This window comes from Micromesistius poutassou, assembly GCF_964030765.1.
Source record: "Micromesistius poutassou genome assembly, chromosome: 12".
In the NCBI taxonomy this organism is placed as follows: domain Eukaryota; kingdom Metazoa; phylum Chordata; class Actinopteri; order Gadiformes; family Gadidae; genus Micromesistius; species Micromesistius poutassou.
The window spans coordinates 13,407,460-13,429,687 of NC_140282.1; the positions used below are offsets into that span (position 1 = coordinate 13,407,460).

The 22,228-nt window shown below is 43.1% G+C and overlaps 1 protein-coding gene across 1 annotated transcript in view; it reads left to right on the forward strand.

Moving 5' to 3' along the window:
- Positions 1–9,225, forward strand: part of LOC311356562 (transmembrane protein 266-like) — a gene marked incomplete at its 3' end in the record, with an annotated part of 33,299 nt that extends 24,074 nt beyond the window's left edge. Inside the window, exons 8-12 of the mRNA XM_084476353.1 lie at positions 1,936–2,051; positions 4,003–4,216; positions 7,956–8,018; positions 8,501–8,820; positions 8,887–9,225. Of these exons, the coding sequence (XP_084332479.1) occupies positions 1,936–2,051; positions 4,003–4,216; positions 7,956–8,018; positions 8,501–8,820; positions 8,887–9,225 (1,052 nt within the window). The remainder of the gene's footprint in view (positions 1–1,935; positions 2,052–4,002; positions 4,217–7,955; positions 8,019–8,500; positions 8,821–8,886) is intronic.
- Positions 9,226–22,228: the final 13,003 nt, after the last annotated feature.

The window sequence follows — 22,228 nt, forward strand, 5'->3', positions numbered from 1 at the left end:
CCTCTGTTCTAACTGGTATTGCTATTGATCTTGAGGACAGGGGGGGGGGGGGGGGGGTTATCCAGATACAGAGGGGGGCCAGGGTGCTGAACACAGTGGCTGTTCTGCGCTATGCTAATGCTAAGGAGGGGATCGATCCCTCGCGGGAGGTCACCCTCACCGCGGGGCCCCTCACGATGCATACCAGATGAGCCCTGACACCTGGCTACACGGCCCCCAGCCCCCGGAGGTGTTCCAGCACGGGCCCCGCTGGAGGAGGAGGAGGAGGAGGAGGAGAGAGAGGCTTTAATACCAGGAGAGGATTGGTTTTTACATTAGAAGAGGATTAGACAGAGGACTTTTTGTTATGCCAAAGTTCTCTCTTGAATAAAATATGAAAAAGGATCCACAGTCCTTCTTTAGTTTAGTCCCTCACTAGTATCCAGTTTCAACAAACAAACAACCACAAGCCAGCAATCAACTGTTTTACATTAATTTACACTTTATGACCCCACCTGGGTACTGGATGATAATGTGGCTTCAGCGGTCTAGTGGACATCTTGAACGTGGAATTCAGCGCTCTGTTGCCCCACCCAGAATCAAGATGAAGCCAAGATGGCCGCAAGGTGACTCAAGCCCATACATTGGGATTCAATGCAGCCCAAAGCTTTCTCTACATCTCTTCAGATTCACACCCACTGTTGATCTCTGAGGCTTCAACTCCAGATTCCTCCTGCAACGCACTTCAGCCTGTTTGGTTTTCATATGTGTAAACATATGAAAATCAGCTTGTTAGTCACACAACAACAACAATAACAACAACCACAACAACCACAACAGAATCAACAACTACAACAACCACCACCACAACAACAACAACAACAACAACCACAACAGCAACCTCAACAACCCCAACCACAACAAAAAAACAACGACAACCACCACATCAACAGCAGAGCACATTATTTGCCTTATTAGCAAATAGTAAATTAGAAAGTGTCAAGCCGTGAAACCAATGAAATACAAACACTTGGCGGCACCGGAATACCCAATGGATCGTTGAGTTGAATGAGATTGTTAATGAACAAGCGTCTGACTTTGACAGTGAGAGGAAAGAGTATTTCCTGATGGAGGCTGCTTTACAGTATATGCACTGTATATACAGTATGAACACAACACAGGGGGTTGTGTACCCTGCTCTGTCTACACAGGTGAGTGTTACCTCCCATTGTGTGCTAGTCCTAACGCTGATGCCGCAGGCTCCTTGATACAGGAGTTCTACGGTTGATCGAAGATTAGGACTTCAAATAAACACAACACAACAGTATTAAACAGAGCTTTGGAAAACAAAAGTCTATCAAAAACAATTCCTCTGCATTGCATCACACACAAGCACACGCACACACACACACACACACACACACACACGCACACACACACACACACACACACACACACACACACACACACACACACACACACACACACACACACACACACACACACACAAACAAGCCAACATTGGCAGTGCATTCACACAGCTACCCTCACTGCAAGCGTTGACCCAGATAAAGTACACGCACACATTTATGGGCACTTAAAGCTAGTATGGACAATCAGAAACACAAGCAAAAAAGAGTGTAACCATGCCAGACTAAGTATTAGTACATGCATAAAGTTCAATTAAATTTAACTGATTTCCCTCCCCTGCTCCCTCCTCCTCTTCTCTCCTTGCTTCCTCTCGCCTCCTCTCTCCTCTTCTCCTTCCTTCCTTCCCTCCCCCCCTCTATCCCTACCCACCACCTCCCTCCCTTCTCCCCTCTCAACCCTCCTCCTTCCCCCATCCTTCCCACTCCTCCTCCCCTCTCCCACCTCATCCCTCTTCCCATCTCTGTCCCTCCCCTCCTCCACCACCCTCTCCCTTCTCTCCCTCTCACCCCCCCCCCCCCCTGCCAGCCTATGTGTTGCAGGTGAAGGTGGAGATGGAGCTGGAGGTGCAGCAGTGTGAGAAGACCAGAGCTCTGAGGGAAGAGCAGCTGGAGCGCCTCACCCAGATCTGTCAGGAACAGGCTGTGAGTCGACAAGCACGCACAGGCACACATACACACGCACACACGCACACACACACACACACACACACACACACACACACACACACACACACACACACACACACACACACAAGCACGCACGTACATGCACAATCGAATGCACACGCGATCACATACACCCACACATAATATATATAAATATATATAAAATATATAAACACCTAATATTTTATATATCTAATACAACTACTTTCACGACTACTAGTACTATTATTACTAGGAAGGGAAGGAGGGAGACAGCAAGGGGGAGATAGGCAGGGAGGGAGAGGCGAAGCAGTAGTAGTACTACAGTATGTCTGCTACAATATGACTGTTATAGTAATAATAATAACTTGTAAAGCGCTTTTCTAAATGCTCAAAGATGCTTCACAGAGTGAACACAAAAGGTCCCTGTATAAATAAAAGATTAGTAGGCATTTAGAAACTGGAGGAATCATGAAACGGAGAGAGGGGATGAACGCAAGATTAAATAGGTGGGTTGGATGTTCTTGGTCAGGGTTTTCCAGAGGGCAACTGAAAACGCACTGTATAGTAATTGTAGTATTATCTTAAAACATATAACATACATTAGTCGTTACATTCAATAGAGCTAATCAAAGCAGACGCTACCATACAAGATGATGTAATTCTCTTTCTTACCAGACGAGGGCAGCAACACATTGCTTATATATTCATGTTCCCTTTACTTTCCATCAGGCTGTGGATTGGATGATGAAGCACAATTTATCAAATACATTTATATGCACACATACCCACAATATAAATGATGACAATATTATTATATACATCAATTTCACAATGATCCACTGAAAATATTTGAAATATATATTTTAGTCTTTATGTCCACAGAGGCTCATAATTCTCCATTTATTAGACCAATATGATATTAGACAGAGTCCGTCAATGGTCATAACTGTAGATCAGGTAATGTTGCACCAGCAAACAACATGATTGGACATTTATAGTAAAACAGCGTTTCACAGCCGATCAGTAACCTAAGTCTTAACCTTTATCGATATGAAGTGCCGGCTCTGAAGAGAGGGTCGATCCTCACTTCCAGGACTGATCCTATACTTTGAACTGCAGGCCTCTCCGGCTCAATGTCACACTGTCGGGATGTAACTGTGGACGCCATTTTGGATGTACCGGTATATTGAGGAGCTTTGAAAAGTATCAATGTTATGTGTGTCTGTGTGCTCACAACTTTGTTCATCAGCGTGACTCTTCCCCTCCCTCTTTCCACCCTCTCCTCACTCCCTCACCTCTTCACCCTCTCATACCTTCCTTCCTTCCTTCCTACCATCCATTATTTCTCCTCTTTAACTTTCCATCTCTCTTTCTCTCTCTCGCTCGCTCTCTCTTTCTCTCTCTCTCTGTCTTCTGCTCCTTTGTCTCTCGCCCCACATTTCTTTCCACCTCCTTTTCTTCTTCTCTCTTCCTCCTGTTGTCATGGTTTCTCTTTGTTGATCCTCCAAACCCCTTCCTTCCTCTTACCTCCTCAAACACACACACACGCACACACACACACACACACGCACACACACGCACACACACACACACACACATGCTCACGCGCATGTGGCACACACACACACACACACACACACACACACACACACATGCTCACGCGCATGTGGCACACACACACACACACACACACACACACACACACACACACACACACACGCACACACACACACACACACACACACACACACACACACACACACGCACACACACACACACACACACACACACACACACACACACACACACACACACGCACCCTAACACACACACACACACACACACACACACGCACACGCACACACACACACGCACACACACACACACACACACACACACACACACACACACACGCACACACACACACACACACTTGTGGGTCCAGTTTGAGATCAGGCAGCTGCGGGCCCACCTGGCCCAGCAGGAGGTGGACCTGGCGGCGGGGCGGGACGCCGCCCTGCAGGCCCACCACCACCACCACCACGCCTGCTGGGGGGGGAAGAAGAGCTGCTTCCAGGGCCTGGAGGGACGGGGTCCCGGGGAGTCTGACGACGAGGGGGGCCAGAGGAACCCGGCGGACCCCCTGCGGCCCCCATCAGGTACGCCGAGGCCAGGCTACAGCACACTACAGCACAGTGGGGCGTCGATGGGGGTTCCCGGACCAGGGGCCGTCCCGGGTCAGGTGGTCCTACTGTGTTATTGCAGAACCCCTGGGGGGGGAGGCGGCACAAAGGCACAGGGCCGCAGCCCAACACCTGAAAGGGCGGAGTTACGCCTTATTTTACTGTTTAGTTATAGAGATATTCTACTGGAGATGAACTCACAGCGTGGGGGAGATCGCTTTCAGAAGGGGATTTTAATTAGTGTGTTTCTACAGTGGTCAGACCACACAGAGTTAGTTTGAAACCGTTACAGGCTTTTTTTTGTTCACTACAGCTGGCCGAGTTTGTGTTTGCCAATCACGTACTTACAGATCCCCGCCTCCAGCCACATGATTGGTGGAATCTAATATGAAGTGAAAGACAGAGAAACTCCCCGTTCGCCCAGAACTGAGTTCCTCAGCTACCAGGCTTCAGGTCTAAATCTAAAGTCTGATTTGTGAGACTACCAGAGAGGTGACCCGTTGTTTACACTGTTGGTTCCTCAGTGTTTATTGTAATATGTTTTATTAACGATATTACATATCATTACGCATGTATATTGACATGAATCCTGAAATTCCCATCTGGGATAATAAATTAATGTTTACCATATCTTAGTGATAATGGTATTAATCGACACAGTCTCTTTATTGAAAATGAAAAGCTTTGTTTCATCTCCAAATCATTCAAATGCTTTTATCATGCATTTATATTGAAGATATTATTTATTATATAAATACTAGGTCAACAACATTCTTATTTTTAATATCAACAGCTAAACCAAATAAAGTGACAGGAATTTGCTTGCCTGAACCATAAATATATTGACTAATGTTTGGTAAATTATGTTATGATATGATCTAAATATGCTCTGAATCGAAGCAAGGTGTGAAATATGATATTATGCATATTGATAAAACATGATCAATATCATTTGATCATCAATCACCAATACAATGATTAGGAACGTAGCCAAAAATGACCATTACCATTAGAATACCAACCTTATATGTATACTATAAGACATCTTAAACATGAAACAACCAACCCACTTTAGACAAACAGCAGCGCTTGCTTTGTATTGGTTGGAAATACTTCTCCCGGGGCTAGTGTGTGTGTGTTATCTTTCAGAGCACAGCGGGACAAACAGCAGCTCAGAGCTGTAGATGTATATACTATACTATGTACATAATTACGCAGGACAAAAACCTCCCATAAGCTGTAGCGTCAGGTGAACAGGATGCCAGAGCTGTGTTGAGCTAATCTGTTAGCTGGTAGCCCCCTGGAGCTACTCTGGCCTTTTTAGTTCCCCCCCTTCTCTTTGCACACTCACGCACATGCACACACACACGTCCACATGCACCCACACACACACGCACATGCACATGCACACACACACACACACACACACACACACACACACACACACTCATACACACCCCATCTGACCGCAGGCACTGCCAGATCAATATGAGGGCAAAAAAAGCTTTTAGGATGCGGTGGATCCCAGGGAAAAAACAAGCATGATCACCCACATTAGTCAGCTCACATGGGCATCTAGCTTAGCCCCCGTTATCTCTCCTGTTGCAGCTGCCCACCCTCCCCACCTCCAACCACCAGCACCAGCTAACCACCAGCACCACCTCCCCCCAGAGCTACCCTCTGAGCACAGCTCACTAAGTGGGGCTGTTCCAGGTATAGAGTGCTCTGTGCATTGTGGGTCATGTCGTGAGGAGAGAGTGGTGTTGAGGGAGGGGTGGGGGGGGAACATCTGTTCAGATCTACCTGTAACACACCCCCCAAACCTCGCCCGGTCCTCCCCATCCCCCCCCGTCCCAAACCTGGAGGTTGTGTCTCTCTCTGCTGTTGCCACACCACCACACCCCCTAGAGAATGCTGGGGAAAAAAATCTGGTGGCTCTGAGGGCAAATTGGTCAGCTTATGGAAGGATGAAGAACACGGTTCAGGGGACGAGCACTTAGGCTGCGGCCACAGGGCTCACCGAGTCCGGTAATGGTTTAAGAAGTCTCTCGCTCGCTTTCTCTCTGGCTCTCACTTGCTCTCACTCGCTCTCTCTCTCTCCCTCTCGCTCGCTCTCTCCCAGTCTCTCCCAGTCTCTCTCTTAGTCTCTCGCTCTCACCCCAAAGGGATACGAGAGGGGATGTAGTTCCAAGATCTTTTCCTTCCACCACAAGGTTCAAGCTGTTTTCTGTCATCCCAGTCGTGGCGGTAATTCCCCTTCAATGAATTTATAAATGAACCACCATAAACGCTGAGAGTTCAGGCAAGATTCCAAATTTTCATGCTCTCAGCATGAATGCTTTCAGCATGAATATCAGACATGCGTTCACGTAGGAACGCCAATGTTTATTCCGCCTAACACACAGAAAGAAACAGTTTATATCTGAGATGGAGAGACTTAAGTTGTTCTTCATGGAAGTAAGCCATGCTTGTGAAGTGAGACAATAAGAAGAAGGAAGTAAGGAGCAATAGAACAGCGATTTTCTCACCCTTTAAGTGTTGAGTTTATGACCGTCCAGTGATGTACAATTGGCTTCATCCCAGGTCCTCTTTAATTATATATTAGCACAGAAACAAGCTGAGCAGGGAAGTTATATATGGCATGATTAAGGTTCGAGTCCAAGCTTTGTACGGCAATAATAAGCTTAATGCTAGTTAATAAAAATATGAAAACATGTGTCATAATATCACATAATGTAGTCAAATATCTAAACCTCGTCTCAGGGGGCTTTTTTACTTTTATCATACAAAGGCACATATTTAGTTTTTAACTTTAATTTTGGTTCAAAACTAAATGCTCCCGTCCCGATGTGACGCCTGAGAAGAAACCCGACGAGGGCCCCTCTCCATGTCCCAGCGATGGCAGGTATCCTGACCGGGACAAAACATGTGAGAGGCTCCAGGGTCGCCCAGACGCATGGGTTATTAATGGGCTAGCGATTGTCTCCGCCTTGTTTTAGTGAGTGCAATGCTTCCCCTCTCGAGCCGTGGCTCCGGGATTAATATTTTAAGATGAAAAATAAATGAAATTACCCGTCAGAGTCTGCTGCCGGTCCCCTGGGCCGGTGGGGGGGGGGGGGGGGGGGGGGTCGCTGGGTAGGAGGGGGTGGTAGTGGGGGGTAGCACTCAGGGTACTGTGGGCGCTCAGTCAGCCAGGGGGCTGGGGAGCTGAGGACCAATGAAGCGAGAGCAGAGGAGCAGTGGGGCCGGATCAACAAGGCTTTCACCGCGCTGCATTTTAAAGGCCGTTGGACCGGAGGGATGGCCCTGGACAAAGAGGTCCTTACTTGCTCTTGCTCTCTCTCTCTCTCTCTCTCTCTCTCTCTCTCTCTCTCTCTCTCTCTCTCTCTCTCTCTGTCTCTCCCTCCCTCTTTCCTCCTCTCTCAGTCTCTCCATCGTATAACCCCCTGAAAAACTGGGGCACGGCCAATGTACAGCATGAATTGTTTGATAGCGAACTGTGTGGAACACTATAAAGACACACATGGCCCCAGGCCTGACATGGAGTCCTGGTCTGCCCTGAAATGGACAAAAGATTCCTGTGCAGAACAATGCTGAACATCCCCCTCTGAACACAAAAGTAACTGGAATATCTGAGACCTCATGTGTTATGACCTCAATTTTCAATTGATTATCCTTCTGCTTGAACATACTTTTCATGATATGTTTGACACAGATCCAGTTGTGCGTGATGATATGAACAACTATATCAGTCAGTACTACAGCGAGACAAGCACCGGTAAGGCACTGTGGAGATAAAACAAAACGAATAAAGCATTTCATCCATATATTTATTATTGTAGTTATTCTCTTTAACCTCATCAAATCTGATGTAAAGATTGTGTGGAGTCAGAATGCCCTTTCTGATTTCCTGATTTCTAGCCTCCATGATATGTAGATACCATGATATCCAGATAAACCCGGTTTCTGAATACCCTGATGTCTTGACACCCAAACCTGATGTCAAGATATCCTGATTCTTCAATATCCTGATGTAATAATACCCTGCTTTCTAGATAGCCTGATGTCTAGATATCCTGATGTATAGACACCCTAATTCTCCATACCCTGATGTCTAAATACCCTGATTTCACAAAAAAAACGGACTGTTTAGATTCCCTGATCTCTAAGTACCCTGATTTCTTAGTACTCAGGTCTAGATAATACCCTGATTTCGAAAAAAAATACCCTGACATGGATACATATACAATGTTGTTCCAGATGCTTCCGCGGCTGTCACCGGCGCCAGGGTCATCACCATGGCGGCCATCGACATGCACCGCCCCGCTGCCAACGCCAACCTCGTCCTCTCCAACCCCCTGCTGGCCATGGAGCGGCTGGGCGGCGAGGCCCTCTCCGCCGGCGTGCCGCGCTCCAGCGGCAGCCTGACCCTGCTCAGGCCCAACAGCCTGAGCAGCCCCGCCCCGGGCGCCGCGGACCCCGACGGCGGCGGCGGCGCGGGCTGGGCCGCCCGGAGCTTCAGCCTCAACCTCGGCTCCCGGCACTCGCGCCGCGCCGCGCCCCTCGTCTCGGGCCAGGCCGTCCCACCCGCCGCCGCCCCCCCCTCCTCCTCCTCCTGCTCCTCCTCCTCCTCCTCCCGCTGCAAGGACCCCAGCCTGGTGATGCAGGAGCTGCTGTGCTCCCTGTCCGAGGACGCCGGCCTGGGCCAGAAGGGCCTGGCGGTGAACCCGCTGAACCTCAAGCCGCCCAGCCCCGCCGGCTCGGCCGGCGCCAGCCCCGAGCTGCAGCACAGGATCAACGTGTACAACCGCAGGAACCAGGAGGAGGGGCGGGGGCGGGGCCAGGGGCGGGGCCAGGGTTGCGTCCTCCTTCAGACTAAGCCCCTCATCCACCTGCAGGGCGGCAGCGGGGAGCCCTCCCTGGACGAGAAGTACCGCCTGCTGGGGTCCGCCGACATGCCCATGGGTCACATGCCGGACACATAGACCCCCGCTGAGGCCAGGAGACTCGCGCGGCGTTCCGAGCGGTATTCGGCAAACTTTCGGCCTGAGTTCAATCCATATCAATCTAAGGTTAACAGGTTCCGTGTTTCTGTCTTGTTTCTGTTCGCTGTAGATTCCAATCGACAGCCAAGCCCTGAGGCAAGCTTAGACATATCTCTTCCTGCAAAACTCTCTCCTCATGATCCTGAAATGGACCGCATAGATGAATCTATATGAAGCTCTGTTTTTTTTTCTATATTTTATGACCTCCCCGTTTGCCCTCAAAGCATTTTAGAAAACACAAAGGCCTTGATATAGCACAACAACTACTACAAGTTCCTGCTGAGAGGGAAAACCAACGTGTCACTGGAGACACTCACTATCAGGAATCCTTCATTTTTACGAGATTCACACAAAGTATTCAAACCAGCAAAGAGGACTTGTTCAACTCTTAGCTGAACATGACCTCGGAAATTACTCATGTTCCACACCCACAGACTCTGTGTTGCAAGCAGTGACTTTTCTTTCTATCTATCCTTCTTGTTATCCTTTGATATTTCATTCTTTCTTTCATTCTTTCTTCCGTTTTTTCTTTCTCTCTTTCTTTCTTTCTTTCGTTCTTTCTCTCTTTCGTTCTTTCTTTCTTCCGCTATTTCTTTCTTTTCGATTTTTCTCTTTTTGTATTAACACCTTTTAACATGTATCGTGCAGTTTCTCTGTTGTCAATGTTGCCACAGGGTACGTAAACTAGTTGAGCCATGCTAACAACAGCCTTTCTGACCTTTGCCTTCTGAGGACATAGCCGCCAGTACGCTACGACGACGGTGTGATGTTAGAGAGCGGGTGAGCCAAGGTAACCGTGACAAATTATTCAACGGTTGGGAGTCACGATCACTGTCTATCAAAACGAGACAGTACACTGGTAAAGTAATGACGCCATTCAATTTGACAGAATGCAAACTCATCCCTTCCTCGTTCGGGTCGGATGAAGGCTCTGATGGCCTGTCAAAAAATGGTGAACTATTAAGAGGTGTAAACGACCGACCGCACAGCAGCACACAGCGACTGAACACAGTTTTACCAGACAGAGTATAATAATAATATAGTAAATGGCGTGCTGCTTGGCTTTTGATGGGTCAGCAATCTAAAGTGTATCATTCAGACATACAAACATAGTTATGTTGAATCAGGTATTATGGATTCCGATTTTTCAAAACGGTTGCTGGTCAATGAGAAGAGTAGGGGGCGGAGCCTAGGTGCTACAATGCTCCACCAATGACATAATGGAAGCAGATATTTGATTTAAACCATCATGAACGTTAATTTTTTACAGCATTCTCGATTTGATTTAACACAATTTAGAGGGTATATGTTTGGTGGGTATATGTATCAATTGGATTATTATTAAAGTGATTATTAGATTGGAACGCTTGTAGCATGAACCTTTAAAAGATTTGCGCTCTGAATGGCAATCTAATCCTTTGCACTTTAATGTTTACAGACAGATTTGTCAATTTACTATGGAGTAATCTGTTGCCAAATGCAGCTTTTGTCATTTGAATAAAAAAATAAGACATCTGGTTTACTGACAAAAGCTATTTTTTGTTATTTCAGCCATATTTCACTGGTCCCCCAAAAAGTTGACTGATGTATTTTGAGTCATGGTTACAATTGGTTAAACTCTTCATCAGAAATAAGCCTATACCACCCCCCCACCCCCCCCCCCCCCCCCTTCCCACTTTCTTTTTACAATACAATGCAATATGTTATGACAATACATTACACACATTACACACATACATTCCAAGTGTCATCCTATTTGCATACCACACAAAATATGTTAATTATTTAAGGTTATTAAGGATGACAAACCTGTCAAAACTACAGCTTATTGTTGAATTTAACCCCTGGAATAAAAACCTAAAAAATTAAATTAATTCAACAACAACAATAATTGTACCATCTTGTTGCTTGTTAAAAGAGAATGTTTGGAAATGTCGAAATTATGGTGCATTGTAACTAAATATTTTTTTTATATCTATATCGTTTTTAAATGTGACCCATCCAATTAAAAAGCAAAATAACAAAAAGTGACAACAAATATTTTGTTAATAATCTTTGGTCAAAACTATCAATGTTTTACGATAATGATGAGAAAACAATTTTTAGTTCAGACTGATTATCAGAATTTTGGCAATTCAATTATTTCACGTAAAATACATGATTACACTGAAGCAACATTTTTTAATCTGCCTCATCTTTAAGTGATAGTTATTTTGTTGTTTTTGTCGATTCTTCATTTTCCATTTAAAAAAAAGTGCTTCCTCACTTCCTAAAACCGCAGCTTCCTGTTGTGCCCTCATGGCTTTGCCCCAACTTTGTTAATTGTGCTGCGGTCTTGTGGGACTGAGCATAGCTGTAATGTGATCCCAGCCAGGTGATGAATCTGAAACCACCTATCTATTGCTATCCCGACCACTGCAACGCAGTTTACCAGCACACTAACACATCATAGCATGCCAGCGCTGCATAAATAACTCATCAGGTGTGGACTAGTCTTTCACCACACACAATGGAGGCTGCTTCAATGTGGGTGCCAGACCTTAGCTTGGCACCGTATCCTTTACCGCCATTACTGTTTAGAGTCAAGTGTAGGGGTGCCATGCCTCTAAATTAAACCTTACGAGAGTCAACAAAGCATGTAAATGGGATCAAAATCAAATCAATGTGAAAGCATACACCGGCCAGCCATGTGCCACTGCAAGGATTCAGAAGGAATGCATTTTCTAGCTGAATTTTTCAGATGGATTTTCTTTATATCTTATCTTTGCTCTAACTTCAACTTCCCTTTTTTCATATCTATGAAAAATAGAACATGGCCAAATTGTTTTCATGATCCCCCATTGTCCAAATACCTCAGTGGGACAGCCACAGTGAGTATTTGCTTTGCAGTTGTTTTCACATTTAATGAAGCTAAGCACTTTCGTAGCACACATGCTAGCCAGCCAGAGGGCTTCTCTCCAGCTCCTGTCACATTCATACGAGGCCGCGGCTGAGGAAACAGTGACCATTAGACACCAGTCTTAATAATTCAAATGTTTTAATAACGGTTCAGAGGGAGCCGCTTTGGCTGCATTAACATTCAATGATCATTGTTTTCACTGTCAAAAAGTAGATTGAAATGGATGGAATTAAGATTAAATATGGACGTTCTTCATTCTTGGGGATGTAATGATATATCATTTGAAATTAGAGGAGAATGATATAATGAACTAAGGCACAATGTTAATGTAAAAAAAACTTTTAAAGAGGAGCAGAATTCGACGAGATGTGAGAACGTGAGAAGGTGATTTAAGAATGTAAATACAAAACCTTTCCGTCCTTTTCTTCCTTTTCCCTTTGTTAAACTTTCCCTGATGGTTTTTGCAACTCAATGGAGGGTAAGGCTTTGCCAAAAGTATTTGTTAAACAATAGATATATTTTCAAATTGAATGATAAACCTATGTTTATATATTATACAATCAAATTATCTTAATGAATTATATTACAGACAGTGATCTTGCTGTCATTCAATTAAGATTTCCATAACTTGACCGCAATTCAAAAATGAATCCAACTTCGGCAGTTGCACTTCTAGACTGATTTCAGTGGGTGAAAAAGAAAAGAGGTTCTTGGACACAGCTCAATAGAATCCCCCAGTTGAGTGTATGATGTTAAAATCAGTAAAATCTCATCCAGAACAGAATAGCTGGGTAGATGGTGGTGGTGGTGGTGGTGGTGGTGGTGGTGGTGGGGGGGGTCTGGTAGGCTGACAGATTTAGATCACATCCAACACAAGCCACCCTTTCAGGGCAGGCTCTGAAGCAGGGAAGAAGAAAATAAATATAAATTATACATCGTTTTTTAAAAAGCTTCTCAGGTTCGCTTTTCCAAACACACTTCTTAAGTGCACTTGATTCAGAGGCTGGCAGACTTCTTCTGGTAGAGGAGATCCACTTAGGAGGCCGTTGTCATGGCTACATACGCTTTTCTTGCTTTCTTTCTTACTTTTTTTTATATTTGCATAAAGCCAGTGTCTTCTGGTGCCCCTCTATCTGTTATGTATTGTTATAGTCAAAGTCAGAAATTGAAAAGAAAAGTCTAGCTGATTCTTTTGGTTTCCCAAACAAGGATTATGGTAAAGGAAACAATGGAGTCTATAGAAGTTATAGGCCTGCATGCATGTCATCTATTCTGTTGTTGTTAATCTTACTGAGAGAAAAACAAACAAAATCCTTATCTAGAAATTATGGCCAGTTGTGCAATTACTTTTCAAAGTTTAACAATGAAGTTAACACTTATTCAAAACAACCTTCACCCAAATTTTGTAATCTCACTTTTCTTATTATCTTCTTCACATTGTTTTGCATCACAGTGTTTTGTAATGTTAAAAGGCAGTTTTTCAGAGAGTCGCACAAGCTCAGTCACCTGAGGAACGAGATCAACTGGCCCGGGTCCCGCGAGACCCGGAGCGCCAAAGACTGGAATGAAATAATGAACACCAGAATTAACTTAGCGCGGTGTTCCGCCAGCGCGTCACCCTGCGTTGTTATGCATGGCTTCTTTGCCGGTTAAATTGGCGAATGTTTTTGAGTTAAAAGCACGATTCTTTGGGGAAATAATTGCCATAGATTTAAACATTTTCCAGAAAATCCTTCTGAGAAGACATGTTCATAATGAATCTGCTGTGAAATGAATGCATCGCAAGCTTTGATGACAACAGCGGAGTTCTGGCCTTTATTAATTCATGATCATTTGTGTCGGGCCAGTGTATGACATTTGCTGAAGAATCAAATTTCTTAAACTACGATATATTGAACTCAATAATCACTTTAAACATAAGCATCAATAAAATAATGATAAAATTGAGAAATGTGATACTATTGCCACTGGCAGTTTTATCCTTATTTAGCATAATATTGAATATTGAATAAGCGTAAAAATCCCATGCCCATCATGAGATTAAATTAATTTACTTTGATGAGATTAAGTAAATTATAAACAGAAACAAAACACTAGATTATTTCTAATCAAATAAACATTGAAGGGGGGTATAATTTAACATTGAAGCCTATTTCATAACCGACAGAACTGACACACACACACACACACACACACACACACACACACACACACACACACACACGCACAAATGAACACACACACAAATATATATATGATACATATATATATACAAATATATATACGATATACAAGCCCACCTTCTCCAGTCTGTGTCCAACTTTGGACCCTGTGTCTCTGATGTAACTGTTGAGCTTATACACCTACAAACCCCGGCCTTGAGTCTCAGATCATGGGCCGGGACCTCAACCCTCCAGAATCTGGTATGCCTCTATTTGTAACCGTCGGCAACCGGCGCAATCAGAGTCCTCGGGCTCAGGGTGTCTGTGCCCATGTGCAGCCCCCCACCCCCGCAATATTACCATCTGGCCCCTGAGGACCTGCCCATCAATTGCTTTCAGCTAAATGCACTCACATATGAATATTTCAGGACAATTTAATGTTTCAGCCACAGCCCCCAAGGAGCACAGCATCAATTTGTGAACACAGTTCTGGCAGAGTTAAAAGCCAGGCTGGATCATGGAGGATGAGAGTCTCTGCCAATCCAGAGGGGCTGTGTTTCTACTTTCAGAGAGAGAGAGAGAGAGAGAGTCAGAGAGAGGGAGAGAGCAGTACCCCCAGCTCTCTCGTCCAGAGCAGTGGACATATAGCCTGGTGGGGCGGTCAGCGTTGGGCTGGAAAACACACGGAGATTGAGAGAGAGCGAGTGGTGGGGCGGTAAAGTCTACCGTCCCACCGTCTATTTGCCAAGGTTGGCCTGTTTTCCCTGAGTGTTGTTCATCTTCTGTTTGCCATTTATCCTCATAAACACACATACACACACACACCCACACACACACACTCACACTTTACATTCAACAAACACACACACACTGCACATATAACACACACACACACACAACACAGAGCGAACACATGCTCATACACACCGCAGAGGACATACACCCCGCACATATAACACACACACTGCACATATAACACACAAACAGAACACAGAGCAAACCAATGCACATAGCACACACCCACACACACACACTACACTTATAACACACACACACAGAACACAGAGAGAACACATGCACAGAGCACACACACACACACACGGCACACATATGACACACACCCACACCCACACACACACACACACACACAGGGCTGGGGGGAGTGCAGGCCGAGGGGGTCATGCTGGCCTGTTAATAAAATGCCCCAAAGTGATGTGGATCCATCCTGCAGACCAGCCCAGTGTGTGAGGACAACAGTGCTTTACACCACACCAGCTTGTCACACAGTCGGTAAACATGCAAGGGAAGTTAGAGATTGCATGGTGATCATAGTGATGCAAGAGAGGGGTGATGGTGGAATAAAACATTACTCTCGACAACTGGGCTTGTGTCTTGGTATTTCTGGGTTCGGTTATTCACATATGCTTTCCCGTGTGGTGGTGAAATGCTGCTGTTGGATCTGAATGAAAGTCATCGTTCATTTTATGAATTTATTCATACATAAGTTGACAGGACAAAGCCCATGGATTAAGTCTCTCCAATTTAACACATAGGATAAAAACACGAGGTAAGCTAATTGGAAGCAATTAAGCAATTGCTCTGACTAGGTTGATTACACACATACCATTGACCCTGTCTCATGTTGGAGCTTAATTAACTAAAAACAAGATACGTATTTGTAAGATAAAACCGTCAACTGACAGTTACACTAATAGGGCGATAATGGCCCGCATACTTTGGCTTCACAAAGAATGCCTGTGCCCCAAGGCAGCAATCAAAAATTAATACTAATTATCATGTGAATACTGCATTAAGTCAGAAGGATTATGAATTATACATCTGCAACACGGATGCTCTCACAATAAGCTGGCTCATTTTCATTTGTGACTTTTGAAGGGAATTGCATGTGTAAGAGTTGACATGGATTCTCAATGTACCTCTTCACAGTGGCATTATTTGTCGCCGTTAGACCCTCTGCCATCTGATCCTGGAACAGCAGGTCTAGCCCTGCTGCATTAGCAGTACTGGACCAGCCGTTACACATACAAAAACCAAAAGTTACCATGTACCACAGGATACAGATTCGGTTATGAGTCATAACCTGTACATCTGTACTTATTGAACTATCCATATCTATTGTTATGCACTTGCCACTGCAGTACCGGAAGTCTCTGTTCATGAAGTCCCATTCCCTGTGGAAAGAATGCAAGTGGAAGCCCTTCTGGTCCCTTCATCATCAGACATTCATGCCCCCTGGGGTTAGGGTATCCAATCGGGTGATTTACGTTTTAGGGTGAGTAATAGGCGTTTAGGATTTTTCTTGTCAAATAGACGTTGAACTTTATTAGATGTTGTCCAATAATTGCTCAGCTCTCATGGCTCATAGGCAGAAGGTTCTGGGTTAAGGTCTGACATTTACCACCTGTATTGTTAGTATATGATTTGAAACATTTTCAATCTTTTCAACAATATTTATTAGACCACGTCTAATACATTTGGAATTGAAAATATCTAATAGAGGTAATAATGTTGATGCCCAATTATACTTTGGTGATTGGGAATCAAACCTATTATCTCCCTGCTGGGAAAGGAGCACACTATTTACTGGGCTATCAGGTCTAGTTCATGATGGATTTGAAAGATGGAAAAGCTTGACGTTGATTAAATGTGAAAATATGGAGAACAGGACATGATTGGCTGAATAAAGATGGACATTATAAGATGTGATATATACGTAATATACAGATAGCATATACTTATTTTAGCAAAAGATTGCTTTTGTGGATACCAGTTCTGACTTATAAAACGACTTTGGGTATCAAACTTAGAACCATTCTGCTAAGTGTCGAACTGCGATGATTGCCACTGTGGATGATTGCCTCTTCCATTGCAACCCCTCCGAAATACCAATAATAATTCAAGAAAACAATAATGTAAATGTTGCAACTCATTTTACACTACAAATACAGGTTAGTTACTTTCAGACTTAAACCCTAAGAGGCATGAGAGCTGACCAATAAGCCATCAGCTTGTCTCTTCTCATCATCACCTCTTTCTCCTGTTCAGGGCCACACATATGTTAGCAGGGGCTTTACAGCGTATTCAATGTAAAAATGACATTGAAGTCATTCAACATTGTCTTTTTTTACATTTTAAATGTATCTTTAAGTACACATTATGATAAGATAATACTTTAATAAGTATTTTCCAGTAAGACTTGTGAAGACATTGGGAGTCGACCACCACTAACCACCAACCAACTAAGACAGCCTAGTATTATACCTCATATATGTTGAATTTAACTAAATAACAAAAAAAAAAGTTTTTACGTAAGAAACTTAGTTTGCATGGTAAAAGGTTGTAGGGCATTTAAATCTCTAGAGAGAAAACATACATACAAGACAACAAACAGCATGTTCAAATCAGTGTAAAGTTTGGTCTGAAATGTTGGTCCACTGGTTGACAAAAGTTGAAATGGCTAAGATAACTAAAATAACTATGATGATGAGTTGAATATTCTGATGGAGGTGGGGACAAAACGTAATTGTTTTGAATGGGACTTACGTGTTCTAGATAGCATGTACTGCTTTTGTGTTAAGACTAACTTACTAACTAACTAACTTATAAAAATACTTTGAGAAACAGACTTTTATGTGAGTCACTCACTCACTCACACACAACACACTACCCACTTCATTACATACACAACAACTCTTTCCAACAACTCTTTCCTTTTAACTCCTCACTAATCTTTTTGATACTTCAAGAAAAAACATAACATAATTTTTTTAACTAACTTCACTAGGCAGTGACAGTACTGATAATGGTCACTGTCAGGCATGGCCAGGACCTTATGGCTCTTCTCTTCTGTTGATATTGTCACCTGCTTCTCCTCTTCAATGGCCAACACACGTTTATTTGTAGGAGCTGTTCAATGTCTTAAATTAAAGTTAAAGTTCTTACAGTGTTACAATGGTCTCAATTTGTTGTGCGCTTAATTGCAACTGCATTTCAAGTCACATGTCAAATTACTCTTTAGTTCTGTTTTTCTTAATCCTCCAGTTAGATTTAAACATTTATTTCAAATCAAATACAAATACTTTACCACTTTCATAATAAAACTATACTTTTAACAGTTTTCAGTTGAAGAACATGGTCTCCTCTTCCTCATCAGACACACATTGTGAATGTGAGTCCTTCCCTTGCTTCACTGTGTATTACACCGTTCCTCTAGTACAACACCAGGAACAAGCACACAACACACTTTCCCTGCTGCACTGCATGCTTCCAACAGACTCAAGACAGAATGTCCCCATGGATGGGATAGTTTAATTCTAGGTCCAAAAAAACAAAGACATTCCAACAGACATAGACCGACTGGCCCGGCTTCAACCAAAATCAATCTTCAGGACTTCTAAGAAATAGAAGCCCTAGTAAATTACTTAAAAAACTCCGTGGGTCTGACAATACGGGCCGGGTGCCATGGACCTCTTAAACATTTAAGTGAGACCAGTAAGTCCGGTTCAGTAATGCAATCCAGTGAAGCAGTCTGAATTTCCAAACAAAAACATTTGGTTCCTGACAAAAGTTGAAGCTGTTTGGCTGATTTCATTTGTATTTTTACATCCAAATCAAATTATATAAATGTAAAGAGAGAGGTGTTAATGTTTAATGAGGTGTTAAATCAAACAATGATTTGATACAATAATGCTACTTTAATCTGGGTAACACAATATGGTTACATCAATTAACCATTAATGTATCATTAGCTAGCAATTAACTAAAGTTAATTAACAGTTCACCCATGTCTAGTAATCATTTGTTAATTGTGTTCATTTTTACCACTGGTGTCCAAAGAGAAACATGTTGCTCCTGTTTGGCTGATATCATATCATTACATATATAGCCAAATAAAATAATATATATAGAAGGGCTTTAATAGGTAACATCAAATGCCGGTTGGATAGTCTCGTGGGATGCTAGTGCTAAAATAACAAAATCCCTGCATACTCTCCCATCCAGCTTTTGAATATATGTATGAATGACATCTTGATTTAGCCTTTGACCCTCTGTGCATATAGGATATTTTAGCCTATGGAATATAATATATTCTAGCATCTATGAATTGTGGGTATGGAGAGGCGCATGGCGGCTTCATGAATAAGCAACAGTGTCGACATGAACCAGAGTTTGGCAGAGGCGGTCATTAAAGATTCAGGGTTCATAATTAAAGCATGCTGCGGCGGTTAACCACACTCAAAGAGTCTTCTTTGTACCCCAATTCTCCCAATGCATGAAGAAGAGAAACAACAGCCAGGCCAGAGATAGTCAGGCAGACAGACAGACAGTCATGCAGAAAGGTAGACAGACATGAGAATTAAAAGTGTACCTCAGAAAGAAACAGGCAGACAAAAAGACAGAGAGAGGCAGACAACCAAACTGACGAGCAGAAAGACAGGCAGGCAGGCAGGTGGACAGACGGAAAAAGTAAGTGTATTGAAAAGTAGAATAAGTGTACTTCTGATAGACAGACTAGCAGGCAAGTGGACAGACAGAAAGACAGACAGACAGACAGACACAAGAATGAAAGGTTACATCTGGAAGAGCATAAACATGCCCCATTGACCACCAAGAGAGTCCATCCAGCTCCAACAAATCATTCGGACGAACCCTTACAGAAAAACTAGAATCTGATTGGTGGGAAAACCTTAGACCAAATACTACATGCACATCCTATCCGATTTCATCTCTCCCAAAACACATTTTTGTTTACTCCACTTGCCAATTTAGTCAAAACAAAAAAACCAAAGGCGGCATAAATTGTCCTGACAAAGGTGTCTTGGGGTTTGACCCGACAGTGTGTGAAACAGTAGCCTCCTCCTGCAGCCTAGGGCGTGGGTCTGGGAAGGGGATTCGGCAGAGAGAAGGGCAGTATTAGGTTAACATGGCAGGAGTGCACAAAGACTCCTGTGTGCGGAATCAGAAAGGGAGAGTATAAAAGGTGCATTAATGGAGGTAATGAGCTCTGAGGGAACCACACAGGTCCTGGAGAGCCTTAAGTATTTACCATTTACATTAGGATTAGTCCCATTTCAGGGGGAACTAGGGAAATCTGAAGGGCGTTTAAGTCTAACGCTCGGGAAAACATTTGAACCTGCAGAGCATGACACTAAACATGTTTTACATGTTAATGCCTGGGATGCTCGTCATCCTTTGGCCGGATTGAACTCTTTTATGAACTTTTTCTTTCTGAATCCTGTGACGTTTATCTCCGAAGTAAAGGCCCGAAGTCGTGGTCAGTTGAACTTGAGTTATATACATGAGATATTGTTTAATGCACCCTAACTCAATTGGAATGCCATTAGATGAGAGGGTTGACAGTTCTATTCCAGAATGACTGATCACCCAAGCGATAATTGAGGCGAGTGCAGTTGTGGAAGACCTCGCCTTCTCAGATGGCAGAGGAAAAAAGCCTTTAGTTGCATTAAGGCGTAATGCTCCGCACTGAGCAATGTGTTAAACACTACACTGTGAAATACTATTTTGATCCAATTATCGATACGCTGACCGAGGACTTTTGTACTCTGAAAATATTTGTTAAAGGAAGCAGTTATATTGCCCTTGATTAAAGTAGTTGACAAAGCTGATTTTCCCTGAATAACCCTTTGAATTCACCTGAAAATGTCACTCAAAGATATTTTCATGGGGATTACACAAAAATCATATTTCATAGCTAAAGCATTTTAAGATCTTTGAGTTTCATATTCATATCAAGATTCCTAAATACATCTTAGAATCCGCTTTGAACTTCCTTAAATTCCGCTAAGATGATTAAACTAGTGGCAATAGACTGTGTCTAGGAAGATTCTATTATCTAATTTGTGAATTCCTGGTGGTGAGTACAGCAAGCTCATCATTTCAGCAGGCTAATCAATGCATTGCCTTCATTAATGTGATAAATTATTTTTTTATATATCGATTACTGTGACTGAGAGGTGGAATCAAAGATCAAGAACATTTTGAAAGAATAAGAGAAAGAGAGACAGAGAGAGTAAGATGGACAGGAAGGATAGACAGACACAAAGACAGACAGAGAGAGACAGGGGAAGAGAGAAAGTGAGAGAAAGAGGAAAGAGGTAGTTTTTTCTTCAAAACCATCCCTTCCTGTGTCTCCATTGCTTTTCAATAATATATACAGTAATAAGCTTTGTAACTAGAAACGTTTACCTGCCATGCGGTGTTAATTACAGCTTACATGGGACCTTTGAAAGTATGGCTGGGTACCAGCCTTGACCCATGGACTGGTAGCATAACGACGTGTCATATTTACAGGTCCTACACATGTATTTTGCCAATGTGTGGAGGTACACCTTTAATTTAAAGTAACGTCAGCTTTCTAAAATAGTATATTATTAAGTATTACCTTTGAAGAGATTAATTGAGCGAGAAAGAGAGAGAGAGAGAGAGAGAGAGAGAGAGAAAGCCAAAATAGCTCTTTAAAATGTTAAAATATATAAATATAATATATAAATATATTACGTATGAATTGTTTATGGGATTCCCGTTGGTTCTTTGGTCTGTCCTGTTCTGAACTGTTTAGCTGTGATGCTGAGTTTTTTGAAAAGTCTCAAATTGCATTTTCTTTATTTTCATAATTTTCTTCTATAGTCACAAATATTGCATTCAAGAGGCCTGACTTAAAATGTTGAGGGACTCATCTGAAATTACAAGACCACCTTTGTATGAAGAAACTTCAACTAAACATATTTAATTACACATATGATATTAAATAAAAGCAATAATGAATTAAGTTAAATATAGGCTTAAATCTTACTACATTTTCTGGAAGTACCACTTGGAAGATGTATGTTCTTTTAAAACG